The 18,084-nt window shown below is 42.9% G+C and overlaps 1 protein-coding gene across 1 annotated transcript in view; it reads left to right on the top strand.

Moving 5' to 3' along the window:
• ak5 (adenylate kinase 5) overlaps positions 1 to 18,084 on the top strand; it is a 230,521-nt gene that overhangs the window by 12,383 nt on the left and 200,054 nt on the right. Inside the window, exon 4 of the mRNA XM_055882419.1 lies at positions 12,975 to 13,147. Within this exon, the coding sequence (XP_055738394.1) occupies positions 12,975 to 13,147 (173 nt within the window). The remainder of the gene's footprint in view (positions 1 to 12,974; positions 13,148 to 18,084) is intronic.

The raw sequence follows: 18,084 nt of genomic DNA, 5'->3' as shown, positions 1-18,084 counted from the left end.
CTTCCTTCAGAAGATAAGGCCGGCGGGTAACAAAAGACTGGACGTTCCATTCTCGCTGCTTGATACGTATCACACCTGTCCTTTTACTAAATCACACGTCATTAACTTGCGTATGTACTGTATGTACTGTATGTACCATTAACAGAACAGGAAATGGACATATAAGAGAGATGATAGACAATATAGTAATATAGTCTACAACAGATAGATTATATAGTAATATAGTCTACAACAGATAGATTATATAGTCTACAACAGATAGATTATATAGTCTACAACAGATAGATTATATAGTAATATAGTCTACAACAGATAGATTATATAGTAATATAGTCTACAACAGATAGATAATATAGTAATATAGTCTACAACAGATAGATTATATAGTAATATAGTCTACAACAGATAGATTATATAGTAATATAGTCTACAACAGATAGATTATATAGTCTACAACAGATAGATTATATAGTAATATAGTCTACAACAGATAGATTATATAGTAATATAGTCTACAACAGATAGATTATATAGTAATATAGTCTACAACAGATAGATTATATAGTAATATAGTCTACAACAGATAGATTATATAGTAATATAGTCTACAACAGATAGATTATATAGTCTACAACAGATAGATTATATAGTAATATAGTCTACAACAGATAGAATATATAGTAATATAGTCTACAACAGATAGAATATATAGTAATATAGTCTACAACAGATAGAATATATAGTAATATAGTCTACAACAGATAGATTATATAGTAATATAGTCTACAACAGATAGATTATATAGTAATATAGTCTACAACAGATAGATTATATAGTCTACAACAGATAGAATATATAGTAATATAGTCTACAACAGATAGATTATATAGTAATATAGTCTACAACAGATAGACAATATATAATATAGTCTACAACAGATAGACGATATATAATATAGTCTACAACAGATAGATTATATAGTAATATAGTCTACAACAGATAGATTATATAGTCTACAACAGATAGATTATATAGTAATATAGTCTACAACAGATAGATTATATAGTCTACAACAGATAGATTATATAGTCTACAACAGATAGATTATATAGTAATATAGTCTACAACAGATAGATTATATAGTAATATAGTCTACAACAGATAGATAATATAGTAATATAGTCTACAACAGATAGATTATATAGTAATATAGTCTACAACAGATAGATTATATAGTAATATAGTCTACAACAGATAGATTATATAGTAATATAGTCTACAACAGATAGATTATATAGTCTACAACAGATAGATTATATAGTAATATAGTCTACAACAGATAGATTATATAGTAATATAGTCTACAACAGATAGATTATATAGTAATATAGTCTACAACAGATAGATTATATAGTAATATAGTCTACAACAGATAGATTATATAGTAATATAGTCTACAACAGATAGATTATATAGTCTACAACAGATAGATTATATAGTAATATAGTCTACAACAGATAGAATATATAGTAATATAGTCTACAACAGATAGAATATATAGTAATATAGTCTACAACAGATAGAATATATAGTAATATAGTCTACAACAGATAGATTATATAGTAATATAGTCTACAACAGATAGATTATATAGTAATATAGTCTACAACAGATAGATTATATAGTCTACAACAGATAGATTATATAGTAATATAGTCTACAACAGATAGATTATATAGTAATATAGTCTACAACAGATAGACAATATATAATATAGTCTACAACAGATAGACGATATATAATATAGTCTACAACAGATAGATTATATAGTAATATAGTCTACAACAGATAGATTATATAGTAATATAGTCTACAACAGATAGATTATATAGTAATATAGTCTACAACAGATAGATTATATAGTCTACAACAGATAGATTATATAGTAATATAGTCTACAACAGATAGATTATATAGTAATATAGTCTACAACAGATAGAATATATAGTAATATAGTCTACAACAGATAGATTATATAGTCTACAACAGATAGAATATATAGTAATATAGTCTACAACAGATAGATTATATAGTAATATAGTCTACAACAGATAGATTATATAGTCTACAACAGATAGATTATATATAATATAGTCTACAACAGATAGATTATATAGTAATATAGTCTACAACAGATAGATTATATATAATATAGTCTACAACAGAAAGATTATATAGTAATATAGTCTACAACAGATAGATTATATAGTCTACAACAGATAGATTATATATAATATAGTCTACAACAGATAGATTATATAGTCTACAACAGATAGATTATATATAATATAGTCTACAACAGATAGATTATATAGTAATATAGTCTACAACAGATAGATTATATAGTCTACAACAGATAGAATATATAGTAATATAGTCTACAACAGATAGAATATATAGTAATATAGTCTACAACAGATAGATTATATAGTAATATAGTCTACAACAGATAGATTATATAGTAATATAGTCTACAACAGATAGATTATATAGTCTACAACAGATAGATTATATAATATAGTCTACAACAGATAGATTATATAGTAATATAGTCTACAACAGATAGATTATATATAATATAGTCTACAACAGATAGATTATATAGTAATATAGTCTACAACAGATAGATTATATAGTAATATAGTCTACAACAGATAGATTATATATAATATAGTCTACAACAGATAGATTATATAGTAATATAGTCTACAACAGATAGATTATATATAATGTAGTCTACAACAGATAGATTATATATAATGTAGTCTACAACAGATAGATTATATAGTAATATAGTCTACAACAGATAGATTATATATAATATAGTCTACAACAGATAGACAATATATAATATAGTCTACAACAGATAGATTATAAAGTCTACAACAGATAGACAATATATAATATAGTCTACAACAGATAGATTATATAGTCTACAACAGATAGATTATATAGTAATATAGTCTACAACAGATAGACGATATATAATATAGTCTACAACAGATAGATTATATAGTAATATAGTCTACAACAGATAGATTATATATAATATAGTCTACAACAGATAGACAATATATAATATAGTCTACAACAGATAGATTATATATAATATAGTCTACAACAGATAGACAATATATAATATAGTCTACAACAGATAGACAATATATAATATAGTCTACAACAGATAGATTAGATAGTCTACAACAGATAGATTATATAGTCTACAACAGATAGACAATATATAATATAGTCTACAACAGACAATATATAATATTGATTGCTTGATTCATTGATTGATAGATTGGTTGATTGATTGGCTATTGGCTAGGGAGTCCCCTCACCTGGTGTCCTGGTCTGAATCGGTCCCTGGTTGGAGGGTTAGAGGACCTTGTGACCCTGAAGGAAAGGAGAGGGGTTTACAGTAGACATAGATTAAAGCCAGTATTCACAGTGAGCTCCAACACATGTTGTTTTGGCTCTGTACTGCAGCGCTTTGGATTTGAAATGACATAATGACTATGAGTGGAGACTGTCAGTGTAATGTTCCTCCATATCGGGTGAACCATTTATAAATTACAGCACTTTTTGTGCATAGTCCCGTCCCCCCCATTTTAGGGGACCAAAAGTATTGGGACAAATGAACTAAATTAATGTGTATTAAAGTAGTCTATAGTTTAGTATTCCTAGCATGCATTGACTACATCAAGCCTGTGACTCCACACATTTTTTGGGATGTATTTGCTGTTTGTTTAGGTTGTGTTTCTGATTTATTTTATGCCCGATAGAAATTAATGGTAAATAATGTATTGTGTCATTTTCGAGTCACTTTTTATTGTAGATGAGAATAGAAAGGAAAAGGGGAAAGGAGAAACCTAGTCAGTTGTACAACTGAATACATTCAAACTGAAGCCGACAATCTGCACTTTAACCTCATCGTCATTGTGTCATTTCAAATCCAAAGTGCTGGAGTACAGAGCCAAAACCTCAACAACGATGGTAACAGTCCCAATGCTGTTGGAGCTCACTATAGATTACTGCTGGAGTCTAAACAACATCAACGATGGTAACAGTCCCAATGCTGTTTGGAGCTCACTATAGATTACTGCTGGAGTCTAAACAACATCAACGATGGTAACAGTCCCAATGCTGTTGGAGCTCACTATAGAGTACTGCTGGAGTCTAAACAACATCAACGATGGTAACAGTCCCACTATAGATTACTGCTGGAGTCTAAACAACATCAACGATGGTAACAGTCCCAATGCTGTTGGAGCTCACTATAGAGTACTGCTGGAGTCTAAACAACATCAACGATGGTAACAGTCCCAATGCTGTTTGGAACTCACTATAGATTACTGCTGGAGTCTAAACAACATCAACGATGGTAACAGTCCCAATGCTGTTGGAGCTCACTATAGAGTACTGCTGGAGTCAAAACAACATCAACGATGGTAACAGTCCCAATGCTGTTTGGAACTCACTATAGATTACTGCTGGAGTCTAAACAACATCAACGATGGTAACAGTCCCAATGCTGTTTGGAACTCACTATAGATTACTGCTGGAGTCAAAACAACATCAACGATGGTAACAGTCCCAATGCTGTTTGGAACTCACTATAGATTACTGCTGGAGTCAATACAACATCAACGATGGTAACAGTCCCAATGCTGTTGGAGCTCACTATAGATTACTGCTGGAGTCTAAACAACATCAACGATGGTAACAGTCCCAATGCTGTTGGAGCTCACTATAGATTACTGCTGGAGTCTAAACAACATCAACGATGGTAACAGTCTCACTATAGATTACTGCTGGAGTCAATACAACATCAACGATGGTAACAGTCCCAATGCTGTTTGGAGCTCACTATAGAGTACTGCTGGAGTCTAAACAACATCAACGATGGTAACAGTCCCAATGCTGTTGGAGCTCACTATAGATTACTGCTGGAGTCTAAACAACATCAACGATGGTAACAGTCCCAATGCTGTTTGGAGCTCACTATAGATTACTGCTGGAGTCTAAACAACATCAACGATGGTAACAGTCCCAATGCTGTTTGGAGCTCACAATAGATTACTGCTGGAGTCTAAACAACATCAACGATGGTAACAGTCCCAATGCTGTTGAAGCTCACTATAGATTACTGCTGGAGTCAAAACAACATCAACGATGGTAACAGTCCCAATGCTGTTTGGAGCTCACTATAGATTACTGCTGGAGTCAAAACAACATCAACGATGGTAACAGTCCCAATGCTGTTTGGAGCTCACTATAGATTACTGCTGGAGTCAAAACAACATCAACGATGGTAACAGTCCCAATGCTGTTTGGAGCTCACTGTAGATTACTGCTGGAGTCAAAACAACATCAACGATGGTAACAGTCCCAATGCTGTTTGGAGCTCACTGTAGATTACTGCTGGAGTCAAAACAACATCAACGATGGTAACAGTCCCAATGCTGTTTGGAGCTCACTATAGATTACTGCTGGAGTCAAAACAACATCAACGATGGTAACAGTCCCAATGCTGTTTGGAGCTCACTATAGATTACTGCTGGAGTCAAAACAACATCAACGATGGTAACAGTCCCAATGCTGTTTGGAGCTCACTATAGATTACTGCTGGAGTCAAAACAACATCAACGATGGTAACAGTCCCAATGCTGTTTGGAGCTCACTGTAGATTACTGCTGGAGTCAAAACAACATCAACGATGGTAACAGTCCCAATGCTGTTTGGAACTCACTATAGATTACTGCTGGAGTCAAAACCACAACAACGATGGTAACAGTCCCAATGCTGTTGGAGCTCACTATAGATTACTGCTGGAGTCTAAACAACATCAACGATGGTAACAGTCCCAATGCTGTTTGGAGCTCACTATAGATTACTGCTGGAGTCAAAACAACATCAACGATGGTAACAGTCCCAATGCTGTTTGGAGCTCACTATAGATTACTGCTGGAGTCAAAACAACATCAACGATGGTAACAGTCCCAATGCTGTTTGGAGCTCACTATAGATTACTGCTGGAGTCAAAACAACATCAACGATGGTAACAGTCCCAATGCTGTTTGGAACTCACTATAGATTACTGCTGGAGTCAAAACCTCAACAACGATGGTAACAGTCCCAATGCTGTTGGAGCTCACTATAGATTACTGCTGGAGTCAAAACCACAACAACGATGGTAACAGTCCCAATGCTGTTGGTGCTCACTATAGATTACTGCTGGAGTCAAAACAACATCAACGATGGTAACAGTCCCAATGCTGTTTGGAGCTCACTATAGATTACTGCTGGAGTCTAAACAACATCAACGATGGTAACAGTCCCAATGCTGTTGGAGCTCACTATAGATTACTGCTGGGGTCAAAACCACAACAACGATGGTAACAGTCCCAATGCTGTTTGGAGCTCACTGTAGATTACTGCTGGAGTCTAAACAACATCAACGATGGTAACAGTCCCAATGCTGTTGAAGCTCACTATAGATTACTGCTGGAGTCAATACAAAATCAACGATGGTAACAGTCCCAATGCTGTTGGAGCTCACTATAGATTACTGCTGGAGTCTAAACAACATCAACGATGGTAACAGTCCCAATGCTGTTGGAGCTCACTATAGATTACTGCTGGAGTCTAAACAACATCAACGATGGTAACAGTCTCACTATAGATTACTGCTGGAGTCAATACAACATCAACGATGGTAACAGTCCCAATGCTGTTGGAGCTCACTATAGATTACTGCTGGAGTCTAAACAACATCAACGATGGTAACAGTCCCAATGCTGTTGGAGCTCACTATAGATTACTGCTGGAGTCTAAACAACATCAACGATGGTAACAGTCCCAATGCTGTTGAAGCTCACTATAGATTACTGCTGGAGTCAAAACAACATCAACGATGGTAACAGTCCCAATGCTGTTTGGAACTCACTATAGATTACTGCTGGAGTCAAAACCTCAACAACGATGGTAACAGTCCCAATGCTGTTGGAGCTCACTATAGATTACTGCTGGAGTCAAAACCTCAACAACGATGGTAACAGTCCCAATGCTGTTTGGAGCTCACTATAGATTACTGCTGGAGTCTAAACAACATCAACGATGGTAACAGTCCCAATGCTGTTTGGAGCTCACTATAGATTACTGCTGGAGTCTAAACAACATCAACGATGGTAACAGTCCCAATGCTGTTGGAGCTCACTATAGATTACTGCTGGAGTCTAAACAACATCAACGATGGTAACAGTCCCAATGCTGTTGGAGCTCACTATAGATTACTGCTGGGGTCAAAACCACAACAACGATGGTAACAGTCCCAATGCTGTTTGGAGCTCACTGTAGATTACTGCTGGAGTCTAAACAACATCAACGATGGTAACAGTCCCAATGCTGTTGAAGCTCACTATAGATTACTGCTGGAGTCAATACAACATCAACGATGGTAACAGTCCCAATGCTGTTGGAGCTCACTATAGATTACTGCTGGAGTCTAAACAACATCAACGATGGTAACAGTCCCAATGCTGTTGGAGCTCACTATAGATTACTGCTGGAGTCTAAACAACATCAACGATGGTAACAGTCTCACTATAGATTACTGCTGGAGTCAATACAACATCAACGATGGTAACAGTCCCAATGCTGTTGGAGCTCACTATAGATTACTGCTGGAGTCTAAACAACATCAACGATGGTAACAGTCCCAATGCTGTTGGAGCTCACTATAGATTACTGCTGGAGTCTAAACAACATCAACGATGGTAACAGTCCCAATGCTGTTGAAGCTCACTATAGATTACTGCTGGAGTCAAAACAACATCAACGATGGTAACAGTCCCAATGCTGTTTGGAACTCACTATAGATTACTGCTGGAGTCAAAACCTCAACAACGATGGTAACAGTCCCAATGCTGTTGGAGCTCACTATAGATTACTGCTGGAGTCAAAACCTCAACAACGATGGTAACAGTCCCAATGCTGTTTGGAGCTCACTATAGATTACTGCTGGAGTCTAAACAACATCAACGATGGTAACAGTCCCAATGCTGTTTGGAGCTCACTATAGATTACTGCTGGAGTCTAAACAACATCAACGATGGTAACAGTCCCAATGCTGTTGGAGCTCACTATAGATTACTGCTGGAGTCTAAACAACATCAACGATGGTAACAGTCCCAATGCTGTTGGAGCTCACTATAGATTACTGCTGGGGTCAAAACCACAACAACGATGGTAACAGTCCCAATGCTGTTTGGAGCTCACTGTAGATTACTGCTGGAGTCTAAACAACATCAACGATGGTAACAGTCCCAATTCTGTTGAAGCTCACTATAGATTACTGCTGGAGTCAATACAACATCAACGATGGTAACAGTCCCAATGCTGTTGGAGCTCACTATAGATTACTGCTGGAGTCTAAACAACATCAACGATGGTAACAGTCCCAATGCTGTTGGAGCTCACTATAGATTACTGCTGGAGTCTAAACAACATCAACGATGGTAACAGTCTCACTATAGATTACTGTTGGAGTCAATACAACATCAACGATGGTAACAGTCCCAATGCTGTTGGAGCTCACTATAGATTACTGCTGGAGTCTAAACAACATCAACGATGGTAACAGTCCCAATGCTGTTGGAGCTCACTATAGATTACTGCTGGAGTCTAAACAACATCAACGATGGTAACAGTCCCAATGCTGTTGAAGCTCACTATAGATTACTGCTGGAGTCAAAACAACATCAACGATGGTAACAGTCCCAATGCTGTTTGGAACTCACTATAGATTACTGCTGGAGTCAAAACCTCAACAACGATGGTAACAGTCCCAATGCTGTTGGAGCTCACTATAGATTACTGCTGGAGTCAAAACCTCAACAACGATGGTAACAGTCCCAATGCTGTTTGGAGCTCACTATAGATTACTGCTGGAGTCTAAACAACATCAACGATGGTAACAGTCCCAATGCTGTTTGGAGCTCACTATAGATTACTGCTGGAGTCTAAACAACATCAACGATGGTAACAGTCCCAATGCTGTTGGAGCTCACTATAGATTACTGCTGGGGTCAAAACCACAACAACGATGGTAACAGTCCCACTATAGATTACTGTTAGCAGTTCATAATGCCCGAGGCCATGGGCTCTGGCAGCTTTCTGAATGGCACCAAAATAAGTCAATCGTATTTCTAAATGTTCTGTTGTAACCCACCTCTGGCTGTGTGGGAGAAAGGAGAGAGAGGGGGGGGGGGGAGAGGGTGGAAGAGAGAGAGTGAGGGCTGGTGAAAGAGAACGCGATAGGGAGGGAGAGAGAGAGAGAAATGATATATTTTTATTTTATTTATTTAACCTTTATTTAGCCAGGTAGGCTAGTTGAAAACAAGTTCTCATTTGCAACTGCGATCTGGTCAAGATAAAGCAAAGCAGTTCGACACATACAACAACACATGGGATAAACAAACATACAGTCAATAACACAGTAGAAAAGTCTATATACAATGAGTGTAAATGAGGTGAGATAAGGGAGGTAAGGCAACAAATAGGCCATGGTGGCGAAGTAATTACAATATAGCAATTACACACTGGAATGGTAGATGTGCAGAAGATGAATGTGCAAGTAGAGGTACTTGAACTTTGACTTTATGCACATCGTTAGGACAATGTATATATACATAATATGACATTTGAAATGTCTTTATTCTTTTGGAACTTCTGTGAGTGTAATGTTTACTGTTCATTTTTATTGTTTATTTCACTTTTGTATATTATCTACTTCACTTGCTTTGTCAATGTTAACACATGTTTCCCCTGTCAATAAAGTTCTTAAAATGAAAAAAAAATGGAATTGAAAGACACTCACAACCCCCCCCCCCATCCCATCACTACACCTACACCTATACCCACCCCTCCCCCTCCCCCTCCCATCACTACACCTATACCCATCCCTCACCCTCCCCTCACTACACCTATACCCTCCCCTCCCCCTCCCCTCACTACACCTATACCCACCCCTCCTCCTCCCATCACTACACCTATACCCTCCCCTCACCCTCCCATCACTACACCTATACCCACCCCTCACCCTCCCATCACTACACCTATACCCACCCCTCACCCTCCTATCACTATACCTATACCCTCCCATCACTACACCTATACCCACCCCTCACCCTCCCATCACTACACCTATACCCTCCCCTCACCCTCCCATCACTACACCTATACCCACGCCTCACCCTCCCATCACTACACCTATACCCACCCCTCACCCTCCCATCACTACACCTATACCCTCCCCTCACCCTCCCATCACTACACCTATACCCTCCCATCACTACACCTATACCCACCCCTCCCCCTCCCATCACTACACCTATACCCACCCCTCCCCCTCCCATCACTACACCTATACCCACCCCTCACCCTCCTATCACTACACCTATACCCTCCCCTCACCCTCCCCTCACTACACCTATACCCATCCCTCCCCCTCCCATCACTACACCTATACCCTCCCTCACTACACCTATACCCACCCCTCACCCTCCCATCACTACACCTATACCCACCCCTCCCCCTCCTATCACTACACCTATACCCTCCCTCACTACACCTATACCCACCCCTCACCCTCCCATCACTACACCTATACCCTCCCCTCCCCCTCCCATCACCACACCTATACCCACCCCTCACCCTCCCATCACTACACCTATACCCACCCCTCACCCTCCCATCACTACACCTATACCCACCCCTCACCCTCCCATCACTACACCTATACCCACCCCTCACCCTCCCATCACTACACCTATACCCACCCCTCACCCTCACCCTCCCATCACTACACTTATACCCACCCCTCACCCTCCCATCACTACACCTATACCCTCCCCTCACCCTCCCATCACTACACCTATACCCTCCCCTCACCCTCCCATCACTACACCTATACCCACCCCTCACCCTCACCCTCCCATCACTACACTTATACCCACGCCTCACCCTCCCATCACTACACCTATACCCACCCCTCACCCTCCCATCACTACACCTATACCCTCCCCTCACCCTCCCATCACTACACCTATACCCTCCCATCACTACACCTATACCCACCCCTCACCCTCCAATCACTACACCTATACCACCCCTCACCCTCCCATCACTACACCTATACCCACCCCTCACCCTCCCATCATTACACCTATACCCACCCCTCACCCTCCCATCACTACACCTATACCCACCCCTCACCCTCCCATCACTACACCTATACCCTCCCCTCACCCTCCCATCACTACACCTATACCCACCCCTCACCCTCCCATCACTACACCTATACCCACCCCTCACCCTCCCATCACTACACCTATACCCACCCCTCACCCTCCCATCACTACACCTATACCCACCCCTCACCCTCCCATCACTACACCTATACCCACCCTCACCCTCCCATCACTACACCTATACCCTCCCCTCACCCTCCCATCACTACACCTATACCCACCCCTCACCCTCCCATCACTACACCTATACCCACCCCTCACCCTCCCATCACTACACCTATACCCACCCCTCACCCTCCCATCACTACACCTATACCCACCCCTCACCCTCCCATCACTACACCTATACCCTCCCCTCCCCCTCCCATCACTACACCTATACCCACCCCTCACCCTCCCATCACTACACCTATACCCTCCCCTCACCCTCCCATCACTACACCTATACCCACCCCTCACCCTCCCATCACTACACCTATACCCACCCCTCACCCTCCCATCACTACACCTATACCCACCCTCCCCTCACTACACCTATACCCACCCCTCACCCTCCCCTCACTACACCTATACCCACCACTCACCCTCCCATCACTACACCTATACCCTCCCCTCACCCTCCCATCACTACACCTATACCCTCCCCTCACCCTCCCATCACTACACCTATACCCTCCCCTCACCCTCCCCTCACTACACCTATACCCACCCCTCACCCTCCCCTCACTACACCTATACCCACCCCTCACCCTCCCCTCACTACACCTATACCCTCCCCTCACCCTCCCATCACTACACCTATACCCACCCCTCACCCTCCCCTCACTACACCTATACCCACCCCTCACCCTCCCCTCACTACACCTATACCCACCCCTCACCCTCCCCTCACTACACCTATACCCACCCCTCACCCTCCCCTCACTACACCTATACCCACCCCTCACCCTCCACTCACTACACCTATACCCACCCCTCACCCTCCACTCACTACACCTATACCCACCCCTCACCCTCCCCTCACTACACCTATACCCACCCCTCACCCTCCCCTCACTACACCTATACCCACCCCTCACCCTCCCATCACTACACCTATACCCACCCCTCACCCTCCCATCACTACACCTATACCCTCCCCTCACCCTCCCATCACTACACCTATACCCTCCCCTCACCCTCCCCTCACTACACCTATACCCTCCCCTCACCCTCCCCTCACTACACCTATACCCACCCCTCACCCTCCCATCACTACACCTATACCCTCCCCTCACCCTCCCATCACTACACCTATACCCACCCCTCACCCTCCCTCTCTCTCTCTCTCCAGGAGGGCCAGGCAGTGGTAAGGGGACCCAGAGTCTGAAGATAGCAGAGAGCTATGGGTTACAGTATCTCTCTCTCTCTCTCTCTCCAGGAGGGCCAGGCAGTGGTAAGGGGACCCAGAGTCTGAAGATAGCAGAGTGCTATGGGTTCCAGTATGTCTCTCTCTCTCTCTCTCTCCAGGAGGGCCAGGCAGTGGTAAGGGGACCCAGAGTCTGAAGATAGCAGAGAGCTATGGGTTACAGTATCTCTCTCTCTCTCTCTCTCTCTCTCCAGGAGGGCCAGGCAGTGGTAAGGGGACCCAGAGTCTGAAGATAGCAGAGTGCTATGGGTTCCAGTATGTCTCAGTAGGAGAGCTGCTCAGGAAAAAGATGATTCATAACGCCACCAGCAACAGGAAGTGGAGTCTCATCGCCAAGATCATCACCAATGGGGAGCTGGCACCTCAGGTATGCTAGTCTCACCCTATTCCATAATCCCTATAAAATCATCACCAATGGGGAGCTGGCACCTCAGGTATGCTAGTCTCACCCTATTCCATAATCCCTATAAGATCATCACCAATGGGGAGCTGGCACCTCAGGTATGCTAGTCTCACCCTATTCCATAATCCCTATAAGATCATCACCAATGGGGAGCTGGCACCTCAGGTGTGCTAGTCTCACCCTATTCCATAATCCCTATAAGATCATCACCAATGGGGAGCTGGCACCTCAGGTAGTCTCACCCTATTCCATAATCCCTATAAGATCATCACCAATGGGGAGCTGGCACCTCAGGTAGTCTCACCCTATTCCATAATCCCTATAAGATCATCACCAATGGGGAGCTGGCACCTCAGGTAGTCTCACCCTATTCCATAATCCCTATAAAATCATCACCAATGGGGAGCTGGCACCTCAGGTAGTCTCACCCTATTCCATAATCCCTATAAAATCATCACCAATGGGGAGCTGGCACCTCAGGTAGTCTCACCCTATTCCATAATCCCTATAAGATCATCACCAATAGGGAGCTGGCACCTCAGGTAGTCTCACCCTATTCCATAATCCCTATAAGATCATCACCAATGGGGAGCTGGCACCTCAGGTATGCTAGTCTCACCCTATTCCATAATCCCTATAAGATCATCACCAATGGGGAGCTGGCACCTCAGGTATGCTAGTCTCACCCTATTCCATAATCCCTATAAAATCATCACCAATGGGGAGCTGGCACCTCAGGTAGTCTCACCCTATTCCATAATCCCTATAAGATCATCACCAATGGGGAGCTGGCACCTCAGGTATGCTAGTCTCACCCTATTCCATAATCCCTATAAGATCATCACCAATGGGGAGCTGGCACCTCAGGTATGCTAGTCTCACCCTATTCCATAATCCCTATAAGATCATCACCAATGGGGAGCTGGCACCTCAGGTATGCTAGTCTCACCCTATTCCATAATCCCTATAAGATCATCACCAATGGGGAGCTGGCACCTCAGGTATGCTAGTCTCACCCTATTCCATAATCCCTATAAAATCATCACCAATGGGGAGCTGGCACCTCAGGTAGTCTCACCCTATTCCATAATCCCTATAAGATCATCACCAATGGGGAGCTGGCACCTCAGGTAGTCTCACCCTATTCCATAATCCCTATAAAATCATCACCAATGGGGAGCTGGCACCTCAGGTAGTCTCACCCTATTCCATAATCCCTATAAGATCATCACCAATGGGGAGCTGGCACCTCAGGTAGTCTCACCCTATTCCATAATCCCTATAAAATCATCACCAATGGGGAGCTGGCACCTCAGGTAGTCTCACCCTATTCCATAATCCCTATAAGATCATCACCAATGGGGAGCTGGCACCTCAGGTAGTCTCACCCTATTCCATAATCCCTATAAAATCATCACCAATGGGGAGCTGGCACCTCAGGTATGCTAGTCTCACCCTATTCCATAATCCCTATAAAATCATCACCAATGGGGAGCTGGCACTTCAGGTAGTCTCACCCTATTCCATAATCCCTATAAAATCATCACCAATGGGGAGCTGGCACCTCAGGTATGCTAGTCTCACCCTATTCCATAATCCCTATAAAATCATCACCAATGGGGAGCTGGCACCTCAGGTATGCTAGTCTCACCCTATTCCATAATCCCTATAAGATCATCACCAATGGGGAGCTGGCACCTCAGGTATGCTAGTCTCACCCTATTCCATAATCCCTATAAGATCATCACCAATGGGGAGCTGGCACCTCAGGTATGCTAGTCTCACCCTATTCCATAATCCCTATAAGATCATCACCAATGGGGAGCTGGCACCTCAGGTATGCTAGTCTCACCCTATTCCATAATCCCTATAAGATCATCACCAATGGGGAGCTGGCACCTCAGGTAGTCTCACCCTATTCCATAATCCCTATAAAATCATCACCAATGGGGAGCTGGCACCTCAGGTATGCTAGTCTCACCCTATTCCATAATCCCTATAAGATCATCACCAATGGGGAGCTGGCACCTCAGGTATGCTAGTCTCACCCTATTCCATAATCCCTATAAGATCATCACCAATGGGGAGCTGGCACCTCAGGTAGTCTCACCCTATTCCATAATCCCTATAAAATCATCACCAATGGGGAGCTGGCACCTCAGGTATGCTAGTCTCACCCTATTCCATAATCCCTATTTAGTGCACTACTTTAATCACCCACCGGGAGTTGGACAACTATGAAATGGCACCCTCGTCCCTACATAGTGCACCCTAGTCCCTACATAGTGTGTCCAGTCCCCTAGTCCCTACATAGTGCATCCTAGTCCCTACATAGTGCATCCTAGTCCCTGTGTAGTGTGTCCAGTCCCCTAGACCCTGTGCAATGTATCCAGTCCCCTAGTCCCTGTATCATGTGTCCAGTCCCCTAGTCCCTGTATAGTGTATCCAGTCCCCTAGTCCCTGTATCATGTCCAGTCCCCTAATCCCTGTATCATGTGTCCAGTCCCCTAGTCCCTGTATAGTGTATCCAGTCCCCTAGTCCCTGTATCATGTCCAGTCCCCTAGTCCCTGTATAATGTATCCAGTCCCCTAGTCCCTGTGTCATGTATCCAGTCCCCTAGTCCCTGTATAATGTGTCCAGTCCCCTAGTCCCTGTGTCATGTATCCAGTCCCCTAGTCCCTGTATAATGTGTCCAGTCCCCTAGTCCCTGTGTCATGTATCCAGTCCCCTTGTCCCTGTATAATGTATCCAGTCCCCTAGTCCCTGTGTCATGTATCCAGTCCCCTTGTCCCTGTATAGTGTGTCCAGTCCCCTAGTCCCTGTATAATGTGTCCAGTCCCCTAGTCCCTGTGTCATGTATCCAGTCCCCTTGTCCCTGTATAATGTATCCAGTCCCCTAGTCCCTGTGTCATGTATCCAGTCCCCTTGTCCCTGTATAGTGTGTCCAGTCCCCTAGTCCCTGTATAATGTGTCCAGTCCCCTAGTCCCTGTATAGTGTATCCAGTCCCCTAGTCCCTGTATAGTGTGTCCAGTCCCCTAGTCCCTGTATCATGTATCCAGTCCCCTTGTCCCTGTATAGTGTATCCAGTCCCCTAGTCCCTGTATAGTGTATCCAGTCCCCTAGTCCCTGTATAGTATCCAGTCCCCTAGTCCCTGTGTCATGTGTCCAGTCCCCTAGTCCCTGTATAATGTGTCCCCTAGTCCCTGTATAGTGTATCCAGTCCCCTAGTCCCTGTATCATGTGTCCAGTCCCCTAGTCCCTGTATAATGTGTCCAGTCCCCTAGTCCCTGTATAGTGTATCCAGTCCCCTAGTCCCTGTATAATGTGTCCAGTCCCCTAGTCCCTGTATAATGTGTCCAGTCCCCTAGTCCCTGTATAATGTGTCCAGTCCCCTAGTCCCTGTATAGTGTGTCCAGTCCCCTAGTCCCTGTATAATGTGTCCAGTCCCCTAGTCCCTGTATAGTGTGTCCAGTCCCCTAGTCCCTGTATCATGTATCCAGTCCCCTAGTCCCTGTATAATGTGTCCAGTCCCCTAGTCCCTGTATAGTGTATCCAGTCCCCTAGTCCCTGTATAGTGCAATACATATGAGCTGTATCCGCAGCTGGGGTTGCTACAGAGAGGATGAGGATTGGGAAGAGGATGAGGAAGATGATGAAGATGACGATGAGGTCAAAGATGAGGTCAAAGAAGGGTGAAGTGTAGTGGAGTTTGTTCAATAAACCAGGCAGGTTGGATGAGTCACTTCTAAGACCTGCCTTGGGACCTGCCTTTAGCTCGACGGGCTAACATTATCTTGATGGGCTAACATTATCTTGATGGGCTAACATTATCTTGATGGGCTAACATTATCGTGATGAGCTAATATTATCGTGATGGGCTAACATTATCTTGATGGGCTAACATTATCGTGACGGGCTAACATTACCATGACGGGCTAACATTCTCATGATGGGCTAACATTATCGCGACGGGGCTAACATTATCTTGACTGGCTAACATTATCGTGACAGGCTAACATTATCGTGATGAGCTAACATTATCGTGATGGGCTAGCATTATCGCGATGGGCTAACATTATCTTGATGGGCTAACATTATCGCGATGGGCTAACATTATCTTGATGGGCTAACATTATCGTGACGGGCTAACATTACCATGACGGGCCAACATTCTCTTGATGGGCTAACATTATCGCGACGGGCTAACATTATCTTGACAGGCTAACATTATCGTGATGGGCTAACATTATCTTGACTGGCTAACATTATCGTGACGGGCTAACATTATCGTGACGGGCTAACATTATTGTGACGGGCTAACAGTACCATGATGGGCTAACATTACCATGACGGGCTAACATTACTATAACGGGCCAACATTATCGCGACAGGCTAACATTATCTTGATGGGCTAACATTATTGTGACGGGCTAACATTACTATAACGGGCTAACATTATTGTGACGGGCTAACAGTACCATGATGGGCTAACATTACCATGACGGGCTAACATTATTGTGACGGGCTAACATTACTAAAACGGGCCAACATTATCGCGACAGGCTAACATTATCTTGATGGGCTAACATTATTGTGACGGGCTAACATTACTATAACGGGCTAACATTATCGCGACGGGCCAACATTATCGCGACAGGCTAACATTATCTTGATGGGCTAACATTATGGTGACGGGCGGCAGGTAGCCTAGTGGTTAGAGTGTGGGTTTCGGTTGCTGGATCGAATCCCTGAACTGACAAGGTATAAATCTGTCAATATGCCCCTGAACAAGGCAGTTAACCCATTGTTCCTAGGCCGTCATTGTAAATAAGAACGAATAAAGAAATATTAAAGAAATACATTATCTTGATTGGCTAGATGGGTGGGTGTGGGATTTTT

This window comes from Salvelinus fontinalis, chromosome 26 (assembly GCF_029448725.1).
Source record: "Salvelinus fontinalis isolate EN_2023a chromosome 26, ASM2944872v1, whole genome shotgun sequence".
Lineage (NCBI taxonomy): Eukaryota > Metazoa > Chordata > Actinopteri > Salmoniformes > Salmonidae > Salvelinus > Salvelinus fontinalis.
Note: the sequence above shows the minus strand (reverse complement) of the source record. Positions and strands in the feature narration are given on the sequence as shown.